Source organism: Somniosus microcephalus, chromosome 16, assembly GCF_052327205.1.
Source record: "Somniosus microcephalus isolate GS21.2 chromosome 16, FLI_Smic_1.0, whole genome shotgun sequence".
In the NCBI taxonomy this organism is placed as follows: domain Eukaryota; kingdom Metazoa; phylum Chordata; class Chondrichthyes; order Squaliformes; family Somniosidae; genus Somniosus; species Somniosus microcephalus.
Window position 1 is genome coordinate 91,148,382 of NC_141002.1, and position 14,840 is coordinate 91,163,221.

Here is a 14,840-nt window from a genome sequence, read left to right on the forward strand (position 1 = left end):
TAATTTATGTTCATTGTGAATAAAGGAAATTAATTGTAATCAGAAGTATGGGAAATTGGAGAAATCCAAAATGTAATCATTAAAAGTGAATCCCCAAAATTTTTTAAATAAAAATTACAAGGTTTTAAAAGTGATTATAACTGAAGATGGGGAGCTGACCGAAATGAATGCATACAGCTAAGCACTAACTTTGGAGCATGAACATTTATACTCCATTATCTTGTCTATCACCTACCAATGTACAGCGTTAAAGACAAATAATTTGGAGAAACACAGCGTAATCAGTAAAAGTGAATACAAAAAATGATTTAAAACGTTCGGTTTATTTTTTTTTAAATCACAGTTGATTTTAGCTTGAATTGAAATGCTCCACCGATCAGTTGGTTGAGTGACAAAATCCAGAATAGAAGATCCTAATTTTGAATACCGATCTGATTCATTTTGGCACTTCCTCCTTCTGAGTTAAAGTGACCACATTTTCTGAGTATGTGGGAAGAAAGCAAGAGTCTGAGCATAGTGTTTGCTGCACTATCACAGTAGCAGATTAACTGGTCATTATCACATTGCTGTTTGTGGGACCTTGCTGTGCACAAATTGGTTGACGCATTTCCTACTTTACAGCAGTGACTACACTTCAGAAAAGGAAAGAAAGACTTGCATTTATATAGCACCTTTCACAACCTCAGGATATCCCAAAGCGCTTTACAGCCAATGAAGTACTTTTGAAGTGAAGTCACTTGTAATGTAGGAAAAGGGGCAGCCAATTTGTGCACAGCAAGCTCCCAGGAATATGATAATGACCAGATAGTCTATTTTTGTGTTGTTGATTGAGGGATAAATATTGGCAAGGACACTGCCCTGCTCTTCTTCAAAATAGTGCCAGGGGATCTTTTGCGTCCACCTCGATTTAACGTCTCATCCGAAAGACGGCACCTCCGACAGTGTCGCACTTCCTCAGTACTGCACCTGAATGTCGGCCTAGATTTTTGTGCTCAAGTCCCTGGAGTGGGACTTGAACCCACAGCCTTCTGACTCAGGCGAGTGTGCTACCCACTGAGCCACAGCTGACACAAGATACTTAATTGGCTGTATAATTGGCATAATTTGGGATGTCCTAAGGGCATGAAAGGTGCTGTACAAATGCAAGTGATTATTTATCTCTCCTTGGACACTTGGTTCTTGGTAATGGAAACAGGGATCAGCACCGCTCCTAATGGACATTCATGTCTAATAGAGACTGACTTCTATTTTCTCCCCCAACCTCAGATGAATAGCAGAACTGGTCTAAATGAATTAATACAGCAAAATACTGCAACTGTTATTCAGCCCTCTTGGCTGTCATTTGCCAGTATACATGAACATAACTATACCTTTTACTGACCACAAAATTATAGACAAAATCTGTAAATATTGAGATGCAAATGTTTATCTTTTGATTGGGGGGTGGCTGAAACAAAAGCAAAAGGCTGGAAATCTGAAATAAAATCTGACCATGTCTAATAACCTGGCTAACTATCACTTCAGTTCCAGGAGCACCTCCTTTATATAAGCTGCTGCTCCTGTGTTGAATGTAAGTTTGCTGCCGCTGTTTGTTGGTTTTCACACTGCAAGCTCTATAGTATTCACTATAGTGTGCTCGGAAGACCTCTATTGGCAGTGGAAAGATACTGCACTAACTTCACGAGACTGCAAGGAAGATGAAGCCTGTCACAGCTCCCAAACTTGGTTGTATGTTGGGCTGTCCAGGTGCTTCCACGTTTTCATTTTAATCCTTAATTTTATTCTGTAAATAGTTCTTTTATAAAAAATAAAAAAAAAAATGTACAATCCAATAGTTTGATTTGTGTTATGTATAATTTTTTTTAAATGGCTGGTTTGTAAAAAGCCTGCATAGACATTGAATTTTTGGACCAAGGACTGCTCTCCTTAATTGGTCAAAATTGGACCACTAATGTAATTGCCTTTGCTGCATAATGGTATTTAGCTGGTTCAGAGCCTCACTGCAAAAGCACAGCTATGCTGACATTTAATTTGAATTCAATCATCATCTATATTATTAAACTCACTAGATGTGATTTGTTTAATGCATATGCAGTTGGGGACTTCTGAGTTTTAAGGATTAACTGTTACTGTATTTGCAGTTTCAGTAGAGCACTTTGAAAATAAGATGGTTCAGCTACTTTGCCATGGAGGGAGTGCAGCGAAGATTCACCAGGCTGATACCTGGATGGCAGGAATGATGTATGAGGAGAGATTGGGTCGATTGGGCTTATACTCGCTGGAGTTTAGAAGAATGAGAGGGGATCTCATTGAAACTTATAAAAATTCTAACAGGACTAGACAGACTTGATGCAGGAAGGATGTTCCCGATGGTCGGGGAGTCCAGAACCAGGTGTCGCAGTCTTAAGGATAAGGGGTAAGCCATTTAGGACAGAGATGAGGAGGAATTTCTTCACCCAGAGAGTGGTGAACCTGTGGAATTCTCTACCACAGAAGGCAGTAGAGGCCAATTCATTAAATATATTCAAGAAGGAATTAGATATATTTCTTAAGGCTAAAGGGATCAAGGGATATGGGGAGAAGGCAGGGACAGGGTACTGAATTTGGATGATCAGCCATGATCTCATTGAATGGCGGAGCAGGCTCGAGGGGCCGAATGGCCTACTCCTGCTCCTATCTTCTATGTTTCTATGTTTCAGAATAGCTCTAATTTTGAATTGAAAATTTTGCAAGTGCACAGAATGTTACATTGATATACATATGGATTTACGATTCTGAATGTGGCAAACCATATTGAGAGAGTTAATTGATTTATTTTCTGCCTGATTTCTTTCTGGATTGATTAAGATATCTAAAAGAAGAGCAGTTAGGTTACATTTGCATGTTCAGTTTGGATTGTGGCTATCCTTTCCCTATTTCTGAGCATGTGAACCAAAAAGCAAATGCACAAAGGTTGGTGATGTTGGCAACTTAGAATATTTTATGGACCCCAATCCAATCTAATGCTTTGCTGAGCGACAGGATAAGATGTGGGCAGCAGAGTTTTGGATGAGCTGAAGAGGCAGCGAAACTGATGGGGTGCTAAGTTTTCTTAGAGAATGAGCCTACCCAGCAGTCAGGCTGTAAACTGATGACATCTCACCCTTGTTTTCAAATCCCTCCAAGGCCTCCCCCATCCCTATCTCTGTAATCTCCTCCAGCCTCTCAACCCCCAGAGATATCTGCGTTCTTCCAATTCTGGCCTCTTGAGCATCCCTGATTTTAATAGCTCCACCATTGGCGATCGTGTCAAGGCCCTATGCTCTGGGATTCCCTCCCGAAACTGTTCAACCTCGCTACCTCTCCCCCACCCACCCCCCACCCCCCCACCCCTTTAAGGCGCTCCTTAAAACCTACCTCTTTGACGAAGCTTTTGGTCACCTGTCCTAATATCGCCAATTGTGGCTCGGTGTCAAGTTGTGTATCTTACTGTATGTAATTACTGACAGAGACAACATCTGGAGCTTCGATGAGAGGTTTCATTTAATGGGGATGTAAAGTCCCTCGCATGTTAGCTAGCCAATAACTTCATTGTTAGATACTGCTTGTGACTGCCAGCTATTCGATAGGAATTTATATGTATTTCCCAAATTGTGTGTCTCTTTCTCTTCCCTGCCCCCCTCAAAAAAACAAATTCAGGCAAGTGACTTCTCATGGAGTTTACTGACAACTTGGAGCGGTGGAAAAGGATGTTGACTCGTCTTATTAACACACTTTGTTTAGTGAGCAATATCTTGCCTCTGCTCCACGTTAGCTGAGATTGGGTGTCAAACCTGCGTCCTGTCACTCCGCACCACAATGTACTTTACACCCAAGGGCTGCTAAATCATATATTTTACTCATTAAAAATGAAAACAAAATGGCACTCTGTTGGGTTGGGCAGTGAAAATCTTCAGCTCCATGGACGCAGTACAGTTAGCAAGCTATAAGTGTCACCCTTCCTTGAATCTTAAACCTGCAACTGTAGAAATAAAAACTATTTGACTTGGAGTTTCCGTTTGATTGCACTGGTTTTTTCGGCATAACCACCGCAAAAGATCACGGAATTTTAAGTGCAAATTGCATCAATTGCAACTCGAATTTCTGTGGTCTTTTGCACTAGTTTTAAAAACATCGTGCTAGAAGCAGGCCCCACCCATAAAACTGGCCACCTTCCCAGGGTGAATTAATCACCATTGGGAGTTTCCACTAATTGCGCTTGTTTGCAGGTCTTTGAGAAGGCTCAAATCTTTTGGGTGCAAGGACACTGACAGGTACGGTTTGAAAGGTTTTGAATGAATTTGGTTTTTAAAATTTACTAAGGAACTGACTACTGTACCCCAATCTAACGAGGAAATAGTTTTGTATATTTTTTAAATGTCATTTTCAGTAAATTAACATTGGATTACTCACAGGTGGTGGATTGATACTGTGATTTAAAATGCTTATTTTTTGTGATAAACTCATTTTCAGCTGTATTGATCGAACTTTGCCAAGTTACCACTCTTAAATATATCAAGAACTATTTTTTAAAGCAAATTTAAAAAAATTACTTGTTAAAAGCTGCCCAATTGCGCTGGTTCATGGATGATTTTGCATTCGGCGATATGCAAATTAATTTGAAGGGAAACTGGGGGGAGGGGGGCAACAGATAGTGTGGGGAAACAATTTTCAAAACAGGCGCAATTTGCGCCAGAATCACCGATTGCGCTCAAAGCGGAAACTCTACCCCTGTAGACCACACCTGGAGTACTGTGTGCAGTTTTGGTCTCCTTACCCAAGAAAGGATATACTTACCATAGAGGGAGTGCAGCAAAGGTTCACCAGACTGGTTCCTGGAATGGCAGGACTGTTGTATGAGGAGAGATTGGGTCAACTAGGCCTGTATTCACTAGAGTTTAGAAGAATGAGAGGGGATCTCATTGAAACGTATAAAATTCTGACGGGGCTAGACAGACTGGATGTAGGGAGGATGTTTCCCCTGTCTGGGGGGTCAAGAACGAGGGGTCACCGTGTCAGGATACAGGGTAGGATATTTAGGACTGAGATGAGGAGAAATTTCTTCACTCAAGGTGGTGAACCTGTGGAATTCTCTACCACAGAAGGCTGTGGAGGCTAATCACTGAATATATTTAAGAAGGAGATAGATAGATTTCTAGACACAAAAGGCATCAAGGGGTATGGGGAGACAGCGGGAATATGGTATTGAGATAGAGGATCAGCCATGATCATATTGAATGGCAGAGCAGGCTCGAAGGGCCGAATGGCCTCCTCCTGCTCCCAATTTTCTATGCTTCTATGTATCTGTAATACTTCTTGTTTATCTAAATATTGTGAATTCATCATCCACCTTTCCCATTTCCTTTCCCTCAGGAAATGGTGTGTTGCATTGAAAGTTTTCTTTTTAAGACTGAGGCTATCGGGAACTCTGAGATGTACTACAAATTGGGTCTTTTTACAATCTACCTGAAATCCTAAAACATTGTGCTGCAGTAATTTTATGGCACGCCCCATTCATTTTATACTTTAAGCATGGTAGTAGTGTACTCCCAATTAAATACATATTTTGCCTGTTAACTAGCGAGGTGCTCGTTAATCCGTTGACTAAGTTTCTCCTCACTGAAAATTGTGAGCACAGGCGCACATGAAGCTTACACTGCATGGTAAAAGTTTTGCTTAAAAGTCTTCTGTGCATGTCTGTGATACTGCTGGGAACTGCGTTCGGTATTATAGCCGCCTCCATTGGAAATTAGGTAAGTTTTATTAGAATCTGCAAGAGTGGGACTGTGGTAAAACCTTTGCTGTTTGTAGCAAAGTTTAACACATTCATATGCCAGCAAACAGGATTTTCAGCTCAAAATAAATATTCCCTGCACTGCTTTGATCGTTGATCAAGTTTAATGATTAGTTGAATTATACAGAAAAACGTTTGATATAAAATCCAAAAATGCTGGACACACTCAGCAGGTCAGGCAGCATCTGTGAGATTTAACATTTCAGGTCAATGACGATTCATCAGAACTGGAAGATCCCTGATCTGTGCTGTTACCTGACCTCAGCTATATTATCAGGCATGGTACATTTGGCTTTGCTGTCCTTGGGTTTGACCATGAAACTACCGGTTTGTCGTAAAAATCCATCTGGTTCACTAATGTCTTTTAGGGAAGGAAATCTGCCGTCCTTACCTGGTCTGGCCTATATGTGACTCCAGACCTACAGCAATGTGGTTGACTCTTAACTACCCTCTGAAATGGCATAGCAAGCCACTCGGTTGTATTCAAGAAGGCGCTCACCACCGCCTTCTCAATTAGGGATGGGCAATAAATGCTGGCCTTGCTAGCGACGTCCACATTCCATGAATGAATAAGAAAAAAAGTATCTAGGTCTTGTGCAGATAGTCAGTGTTTAAACCCCAAGTATCTGGATTATAGGCCCAACCATCTTCAGCTGCTTCATCAATGACCTTCCCTCCATCATAAGGTCAGAAATGGGGATGTTCGGTGATGACTGCACAGTGTTCAGTTCCATTTGCAACTCCTCAGAAAATGAAGCAGTCCATGCCCACGTGCAGCAAGACCTGAACAACATTCAGGCTTAGGCTGATAAGTGGCAAGTAACATTCACTCCACACAAGTGCCAAGCAATGACTATCTCCAACAAGAGAGAGTCTAACCACCACCCCATGACATTCAACGGCATTACCATCACCGAATCCCCCACCAACATCCTGGGGGCCACCATTGACCAGAAACTGCACCAGCCACGTAAATACTGTGGCTACAAGAGCAGATCAGAGGCTGGGTATTCTGCGGCAAGTGTCTCACCTGACTCCCCAAAGCCTTAGCACCATCTACAAGGCACAAGTCAGGAGTGTGATGGAATACTCTCCACTTGCCTGGATGAGTACAGCTCCAACAACACTCGAAGCTCAACACCATCCAAGACAAAGCAGCCCACTTGTTTGACACCCCATCCACCACCTTAAACATTCACTCCCTCCACCACCGGCGTACCGTGGCTGCAGTGCGTACCATCTACAAGATGCGCTGCAGCAACGCGTCAAGGCTTCTTCGACAGCACCTCCCAAACCCGTGACCTCTACCACCTAGAAGGACAAGGGCTGCAAGCACATGGTAACACCATCACCTGCAAGTTCCCCTCCAAGTCACACACCATCCTGACTTGGAAATATATTGTCGTTCCTTCATCGTCACTGGATCAAAATCCTGGAACTCCCTCCCTAACAGCACTGTGGGAGTACCTTCACCACACGGACTGCAGCGGTTCAAGAAGGCGGCTCCCCACACCTTCTCGAGGGTAATTGGGGATGGACAATAAATGCTGGCCTTGCCAGCGACGCCCACATCCCAGGAACAAATACAAAAATATATAGCTTTAAAACCACCTACATTTTATGGCCATGCCACTGGAGAGCAAGCATTGTGCATTTCCAAAAAATGAGACACTATTAAGTCGAGGAAAGAGGTAATCTTATTTTTACAAAATTCGATGTGCTGGGCAGAGAGATGTCTTGTCCATTTGCATTTGTTCCTGTGGTCTCTCATTGCTGTTACATGCTTTCAGGCACAGGCTGGGAGCAGGTGTTGGTGCAGAGGTTTATCTCCGGTAATGCATATTGAATGTGCTTCTTGCAGTCTCTTGCTTTGTATCGCTGGACAGGAGTTTTCACACAAATGTCAAGTCCCGGGCTACGTCTGATCTACGGCTTTAAAGTTTAAAATAGAACGAGAGAGAACTGAGACACCACCAAGTGCAGATATTGCCTGTGGTATTACGAGTTTGGTCATGGGTAGTATGAACTTGGAGTAAGAAAATAAAGATAGAATGGTGGGTGGATAAAAAGCAAAGAGGAGGAAGTAAAATAAACAGAGGAGGGAGGAGGAAAGAGGAGGGAGGGGGAAAGACAAGATATCGGAGCCGTGGTGCAGTGGAGATTCAATAGAATATATCTGGAATGAAAGGCTAAAATTGTGAAGAAAGGCTTGTAGGATTGTTTTTTTTATTGATAGAGAAGGTTAAGAGCAGATTTAATGTAAGTTTAAAAAAATTATAAAATGTTTTGAGATGGTAAATGGTGAAATATTTGTTTCCATTGGTTGGTAAATTGGGGCATTGAATCAGGATCGTCACTAGAAGAAGCAAGGGGGAAGTTAGAAATGTTTTCACGCAGTGGGTTATTAGAACAGGGAGTGCATTACCACAAGCAATACTGTTCAAAAATGAAAGTGAATAGATATTTGCAAAGGGAGGATATAAGGAGAGCGCAGGGGTATGTGATTAGAGTAGATAGCTCCAGTCGAATGTCGACTTGTGCTGTACGTTCTACCAAAAAGCAAGGAGAAAGAAAAAATTACACAGCAAAGCCGATCAATTAGAGAAGCAATGTAGGGATAAACCGTAAATTACAAACCTAAGTTTTTTAAATCTTTAATACAAGTGAGAAAACAGTTCAATTGCTTTGAAATTGAGCAGGAAGGGCATATGTTCAAGAATGGTCTTATCAGCAAATGTTCCCTTTTTTTGGGTGCGCGGCCCATTCAAATTTCAGCGCAAGTGCGGTTTTTCCATTCAAAATAGTGCCATGGGATCTTTTACGTCCAACTGAGAGAGTAGACGGGGCCTCGGTTTAACGTCTCATCCGAAAGACGGCACCTCCGACAGTGCAGCGCTCCCTCAGCACTGCACTGGAGTGTCAGCCTAGCTTTGTGTGCTCAAGTCCCTGGAGGGGGACTTGAACCCACAACCTTCTGATTCAGAGGCGAGTGTGCTACCCACTGAGCGACAACTGACACTTAAAAAAGCTCGTGTACTGTGTGACACCATGTACTGGGGCCAGAAATTATACTAACCTTCCACTTTCGTCTAATCAATTGTACAAAGTGAGCTGGAAGAAGACACAGTGGGCTGAGCGGCTTTTTTAATTTAAAGAGTGGTAATGCTTTCCACTGTATACACTAATGGTAGTAGCACTCCATTAAACTGCACTAGTGAAAGCGAACAACTTCCTAATGATTTTACTTCTACTTAATAGCCAGGCTTTTCCAACAGCAGCTAATTTAGCGATCCATTCTACTGGATGGATTTTTTGTTTGGCGTACGCAGCCCCGGAACAGTAGGATTCATTGCGCTCTGATTTAACTAAATTCAAGAAAGTATCGCAGCAAAGTAACTATCCCCTAGATTTATCAGCTACTCGACCAAGTATTATTCAAGGGCGTTACCCAACATGCTGTCGATTATATTACGCAATGCTTTTAATACACCAAATCCATTTGCCAACCAGGCCATGAGCATCTTTGTAAAAATTGGATTCTCTTTCCTTCCCCTGTTTCCTCCCCCCCCACACTTTATTATCAAATTTTATAATTTCATTATTTTTCAAGGTCTCAGAGTGCATCAAATTTTTCAACATTGCCAAAGGTTTCCCCTTCATCTCTGTCCAATAATTATAGCAGCTTCAACAACAGAAAGTAAGTAGCACCTCTTCAGAATTGTCTGCAAATGTCTCTGCATGCACCGTCTTTGAATCCGTTTTTGGTTTGTGAAGGAAGCGACGACCATTGGCCCAACAGTAGGGTAGTTGATGCTCTTGTATTTTAATATTTTGAGTGCTGTAATAAAAGAAATTTTGTGAAAAGGGATTGTTGCAATTTTAAGTGGTCAGGAGTATAGAAATCCAAATGCAAGAATGTTAAATTGTCCAGACGTGGAAACAGAGTGCCATTAATGAATGTACTGTTGAAATGTGGCAGGACATACATTTTTTGGAATGGCTTACGATTGGTAGGTTATCACACTTTTTGAAAAATGTGCTGGTGCAACGTTTTTATATATAAAAAATATATACAGTATATCATGGCTTGGAAAGTTCTCCATATTGCAATCAGTTCACGATTGGAGATGGAGGAATTTTGTAGCTGCCACACCGTTGTTCAAAAAATCTGGAGCTGCAATTACTTGAACTTCCCAGTGTTGTGTGTGTAAATGAATACTTACTTCCTCTCGAATTTCATTGATGGTGAAATGCTCCATTAAGAAGCCAATATTGCTCTTGAGCTCCTTTGTGTTAGAATTTGTATAGGGAGTCACTGTACTTTGTGTAGGGAGTCACTGTACTTTCCTTTGGAGTGTACTATCGGGCTTCTATCTCTGCCTATTAGGCAGTTGTATTTAAGGACTTTGGCTATCCCTGGAACTAAACAGGTTTCAAATGTAACTTATCAATGGCATTTAAATATTGATGTGTGTCCAGGTTGCCGAGTTGGGGAAGAGAAGAAGCATAAACATTTTGGTGGAGGGGGAAATAAAATAATCTGAAGAGATAAGTTAGTCTAGTAATGAGTCTACCTTAACCATAGAGTCATAGAAGTTTACGGAACAGAAGGAGGCCATTCGGCCCATCGTGTCTGTGCCAGCCGAAAAAGAGCTATCCAGCCTAATCCCACTTTCCAGCTCTTGGTCCGTAGCCCTGTAGGTTACGGCACTTCAAGTGCATATCCAAGTACTTTTTAAATGTGATGAGGGTTTCTGCCTCTACCACCTTTCAGGCAGTGAGCTCCAGACCCCCGCCACCCTCTGGGTGAAAAAAGTTCTCAACTCCCCTCTAATCCTTCTACCAATTACTTTAAATCTATGCCCCCTGGTTATTGACGTCGCTGCTAAGGGAAATAGGTGCTTCCTATCCACTCTATCTAGGCCCCTCATAATTTTATACACCTCAATTAAATCTCCCCTCCGCCTCCTCTGTTCCAAAGAAAACAACCCCAGCCTATCCAATCTTTCCTCATAGCTAAAATTCCCCAGCCCTGGCAACATCCTTGTAAATCTCCTCTGTACCCTCGCTAGTGCAATTACATCTTTCCTGTAATGTGGTGACCAGAACTGTACGCAGTACCCTAACTGTGGCCTAACTAGTGTTTTATACAGTTCAAGCATAACCTCCCTGCTCTTATATTCTATGCCTCGGCTAAAAAAGGAAAGTATCCCGTATGCTTTCTTGACCACCTTATCTACCTGTCCTGTTACCTTCAGAGATCTGTGGACATGCACTCCAAGGTCCCTCTATTCTTCTACACTACTCTGTGTCCTACCATTTATTGTTCATTCCTTGTTGGCCTTCCCCAAATGCATTACCTCACACTTCTCCGGATTGAATTCCATTTGCCACTTTTTTCTGCCCACCTGACCAGCTCATTGATATCTTCCTGTAGTCTTCAGCTTTCTTCCTCACTATCAACCATGGCCAATTTTTGTATCACCTGCAAACTTCTTAAATATGCCCCCAACTTTGAAGTCTAAGTCATTGATATATACCACAAAAAGCAAGAGACCCCACTGGAAACCGCCTTCCAGTCACAAAAACGCCCATCGACCATTACCCTTTGCTTCCTGCCACTGAGCCAATTTTGGATCCAACTTGCTACTTTCTCTTGGATCCCATGGGCTTTTACTTTTCTGACCAGTCTGCCATGTGGGACCTTGTCAAAAACCTTGCTAAAATCCATGTAGGCTACATCAAATGCACAGACTTATTCTTTACTGGCTACTGTTAGCTTATCTTTGTAATCTAGTTGAATCCTGATAGGCTTATGATGGCTGTATTTACACTCCAAATGTCCAGTTCCTCCTGTGCTGTACTATTCTTTGATTCTATGAAATGTTTGTTATGAAAGAAGACGCAAGTTTCTTGACCGCCTTAGCGATATAGGAAATGTGGCAATTCCACTTGAATCAGAGGAGATGATCAATAGATGAAGAGTGGAGCCATCAAAGAGGCACGAAGAAATCTGGTCTTCGAGAAACAAAATAACATTCCCATTGTCCCCATTTAATAGCTTGAAGGAAATCAAGATGTTGTCATTCAGCTATGATGTGCAAGCTGAAGGAAGTTAATGAATGTAGAGTGAAATCATCAGCAAAAATAGATGGGGTTGGATATATGCAGCAGGTCATTGATGTAAGATGAGAGCTGAGTGCAAGAGAGGACAGAGCCCTCGATGTAAAAAGAATCTGAGGCATCAGCCATAACACAGCACAATTTGAGAGGAAGTTAGTCAATCATGAACATTCGTTTGATGGGAGGCCATATGCTGGTAGATTGTTTAGACGTGCACCACGTCAGACCCCTTGGAGGCGTCAAAGACCATGACACACTTCACCGAATTGATCAAGGGCAGAGTTGCTGAGATGTAACATAGGCAGCACGATCACCAGTGGAAAGCCATGCCAAAAACCATCCTGCTGATCATGAATTTGGCCAGAACTTTCAAGGTAATGGATAATTTGTACATTAACCTTGGCTTCCATAAGTTTAGAGAGTACCAGGATAAGGGCATTAGGGTGATTGAATTGAACAAAATATCACAGTAGAGTAATACACTGTTCAAATTGCAATTGTAGAATGCTGCTGGATTTTTCTTTAACAAGTATAGTCAAAAATAACATTTAAGTGAAGTTGTAAATGCAAGCCATGACAGAGCACACTACCAGAATATTGTTTTCCACTGTCAATTTTATGTTCCAACAGTCTTGAGAAAACTACAGCTGATTTACAAAATTAAACAGGTCTGGAACAAATTAGTTAATATAGCAAAATTATTTTGTATTTGTGATTCATTTAATTAAAGTGCTTTTTGATTATTCACACACACTAAATTTGGAAGATGTACACTTGAGCTCTATTATAAGAATATCCTGTTTGCAAAATGCATGATCCTGTAGACAGGATATTCTGATAAGAGGTTTAGGTTAATGTGCAGGTAGGAGGCTTCATAATCAGTTAAGTATGCTGTTGTAATCAGTTCTCAGTTGGCCAAATCCTTACTGCATGTGTGTTGTGGGTATATCAGGGGTTGCCAAGTAATGTTTGAGTGCCAGTAGAAAAAGGGCAAACACTGGGGTAAATTAAAGCAAGCAAAACTAGTAGCGAACATTCTTTGAAATTTGGCAAACCTGTTTTATTTTATGAGAGCAAAGAAAATCTGCTATTGATGCTTACTTTCCATTATTATGGAAAATCACGGTAAAAGGGAGAAGTTTATGAAAAGAAACAGTTACTTAGAAGTATTGCACATTTTGGACAAACTTATTGGGCCAGTAATTCCGGTCCCAACGCGTGAGTACGGACGGTGTACTCACGCGTGGGCCCGGAGGAATTGCCGGTTTTCAGCATGCACAGCGCATGCGCTGAAAACCGGCATTTCCTCTCCTCTGACCCAAGGGGTTAAGAGGTGGAACGCGTGCGACGTATCAGGCAGCGTGTGCGCGCTGAATTTCCTTTTTTTGTAAAGAGTTGCCCGTGCGTAAAGGCCTCCGGTTTTTACGCTTGAAAATACCAGACGTAAATACTTAGTTTTACAGGTAAGTGGTTTATAAATACAATTTAGAAATTTTTTTCCACAGGTTTATTATTTTTAAAGAATTTACAGTAAGGTAAGTATTTTTAGACCCTATTTGTTAAATTTTTTTTTTTTTTTTTAAATTTGATTAATTGTTCAAAATAGTTTTTTTACAGTTATTCATAGTTCATTTATTTAGTGGGATTTTAAAAAAAACTTTTGTTTGTAGTTTAAGTGCTGTTTTGGGCACCCTGAGTTTTCATGAGTGTGACAGTTCTTACTATCAAACTCATGAATGAACTTTTGCAACCTCCCATTGGTTGCCCAGTGCCCACGTGATCCCAGCCGGCTCATCAAAATAACTACGCTTTAATTCTGTTTAAAACTACTTTACACTCTTCAAAATAATTTAAAAGTATTTAAAACTTTATAAAAGTTACCTAAAGATTAATAAAAATACAAAAAATGTCTTTAAAGTGCTGCTCTGCATGTAGAATTGCTTTGCAGCTTGTGTTTAAAAATTGGGGGCATGGCCTGTGTTAAGGAGACCTCAAGGGGCGTGTCTAACTTAGACTCCACGCTCGAGGCTTCGCGCTGGCTGCACTCCTGGGCGGCGTGACGTCAGACGCTGCCCGGGAGTAATCAACTGAAAACAGGAATTGCAAGCGTCCCGGGAGCCGAACGGCAGGCGCGCCGGGTAAGTGCTCATCGGGGGCTTGCACGCGCGGCAAGCCCCCGAGCCTAATTTCTGGGCCATTTTACCCAACATACTAGCTCTCAGCCTAGGACCAATATGGCTTTTAAACACTCTGGTCAACTGGAGCTGTACACACACAATACTCTTGAACTACATGAACATTTGCAGCTGCAGCTCTGTAATTGGAGTTCCTAGCTTCCCTATGGCACAAAAATAACAGTCTCTTGTTGAGTCATCAAGTTACAGGTGATGAGACTTCCACCAGGCTCCGGGTAGGACGTTTCTACAGTAGGTAGACTTCTAACAACCATCCACACTCTATTTTGACATTCCGATAGTCAGTGCTCCTCTGAACGTTCCACTCTTGAACCTTCTGAGTTGTAAATATGTTGTCCTACAAACTCTTCCTTTCTATGTTCTATGTTGAAATCAAAACTTAACGCAGTTTCATAGGAACATAGCAATGGGAATAGGCTATTCAGCCCTTCAAGCTTGTTCCGCCATTCAATGAGATCCTGGCTGATCTCCATTTGATTCATATCCCTTGCCGGGGCATGCTTCTGCAAGCGATTTGCACACAGTGGTGCCTTACACAAGTTGCTCGTGTCGTGAGGAATGATAGTTGGTGCTGCCAGTGAAGCATTACATGTTGCAGGCCCGTACGTGGTGGTGGAAAGATGGAGTGAGGTAAATGATGTAGTCCTGATCGCCAATCACAATGTTGGTTCTACATGTTAAAGCCCTACCCCTCGAGGAAGTGGCAATGC

General features: G+C 41.8%; 1 protein-coding gene across 3 annotated transcripts in view; it reads left to right on the top strand.

The window, feature by feature from the left end:
- usp15 (ubiquitin specific peptidase 15) overlaps positions 1-14,840 on the top strand; it is a 131,576-nt gene that overhangs the window by 54,835 nt on the left and 61,901 nt on the right. The window contains exon 7 of one of the 3 annotated variants that reach the window (XM_086009422.1): positions 9,423-9,509. The exons of the other annotated variants lie outside the window; for them this stretch is intronic. Coding sequence (XP_085865548.1) covers positions 9,423-9,509 — 87 coding nt within the window. The remainder of the gene's footprint in view (positions 1-9,422; positions 9,510-14,840) is intronic. 3 annotated transcript variants of the gene reach the window in all.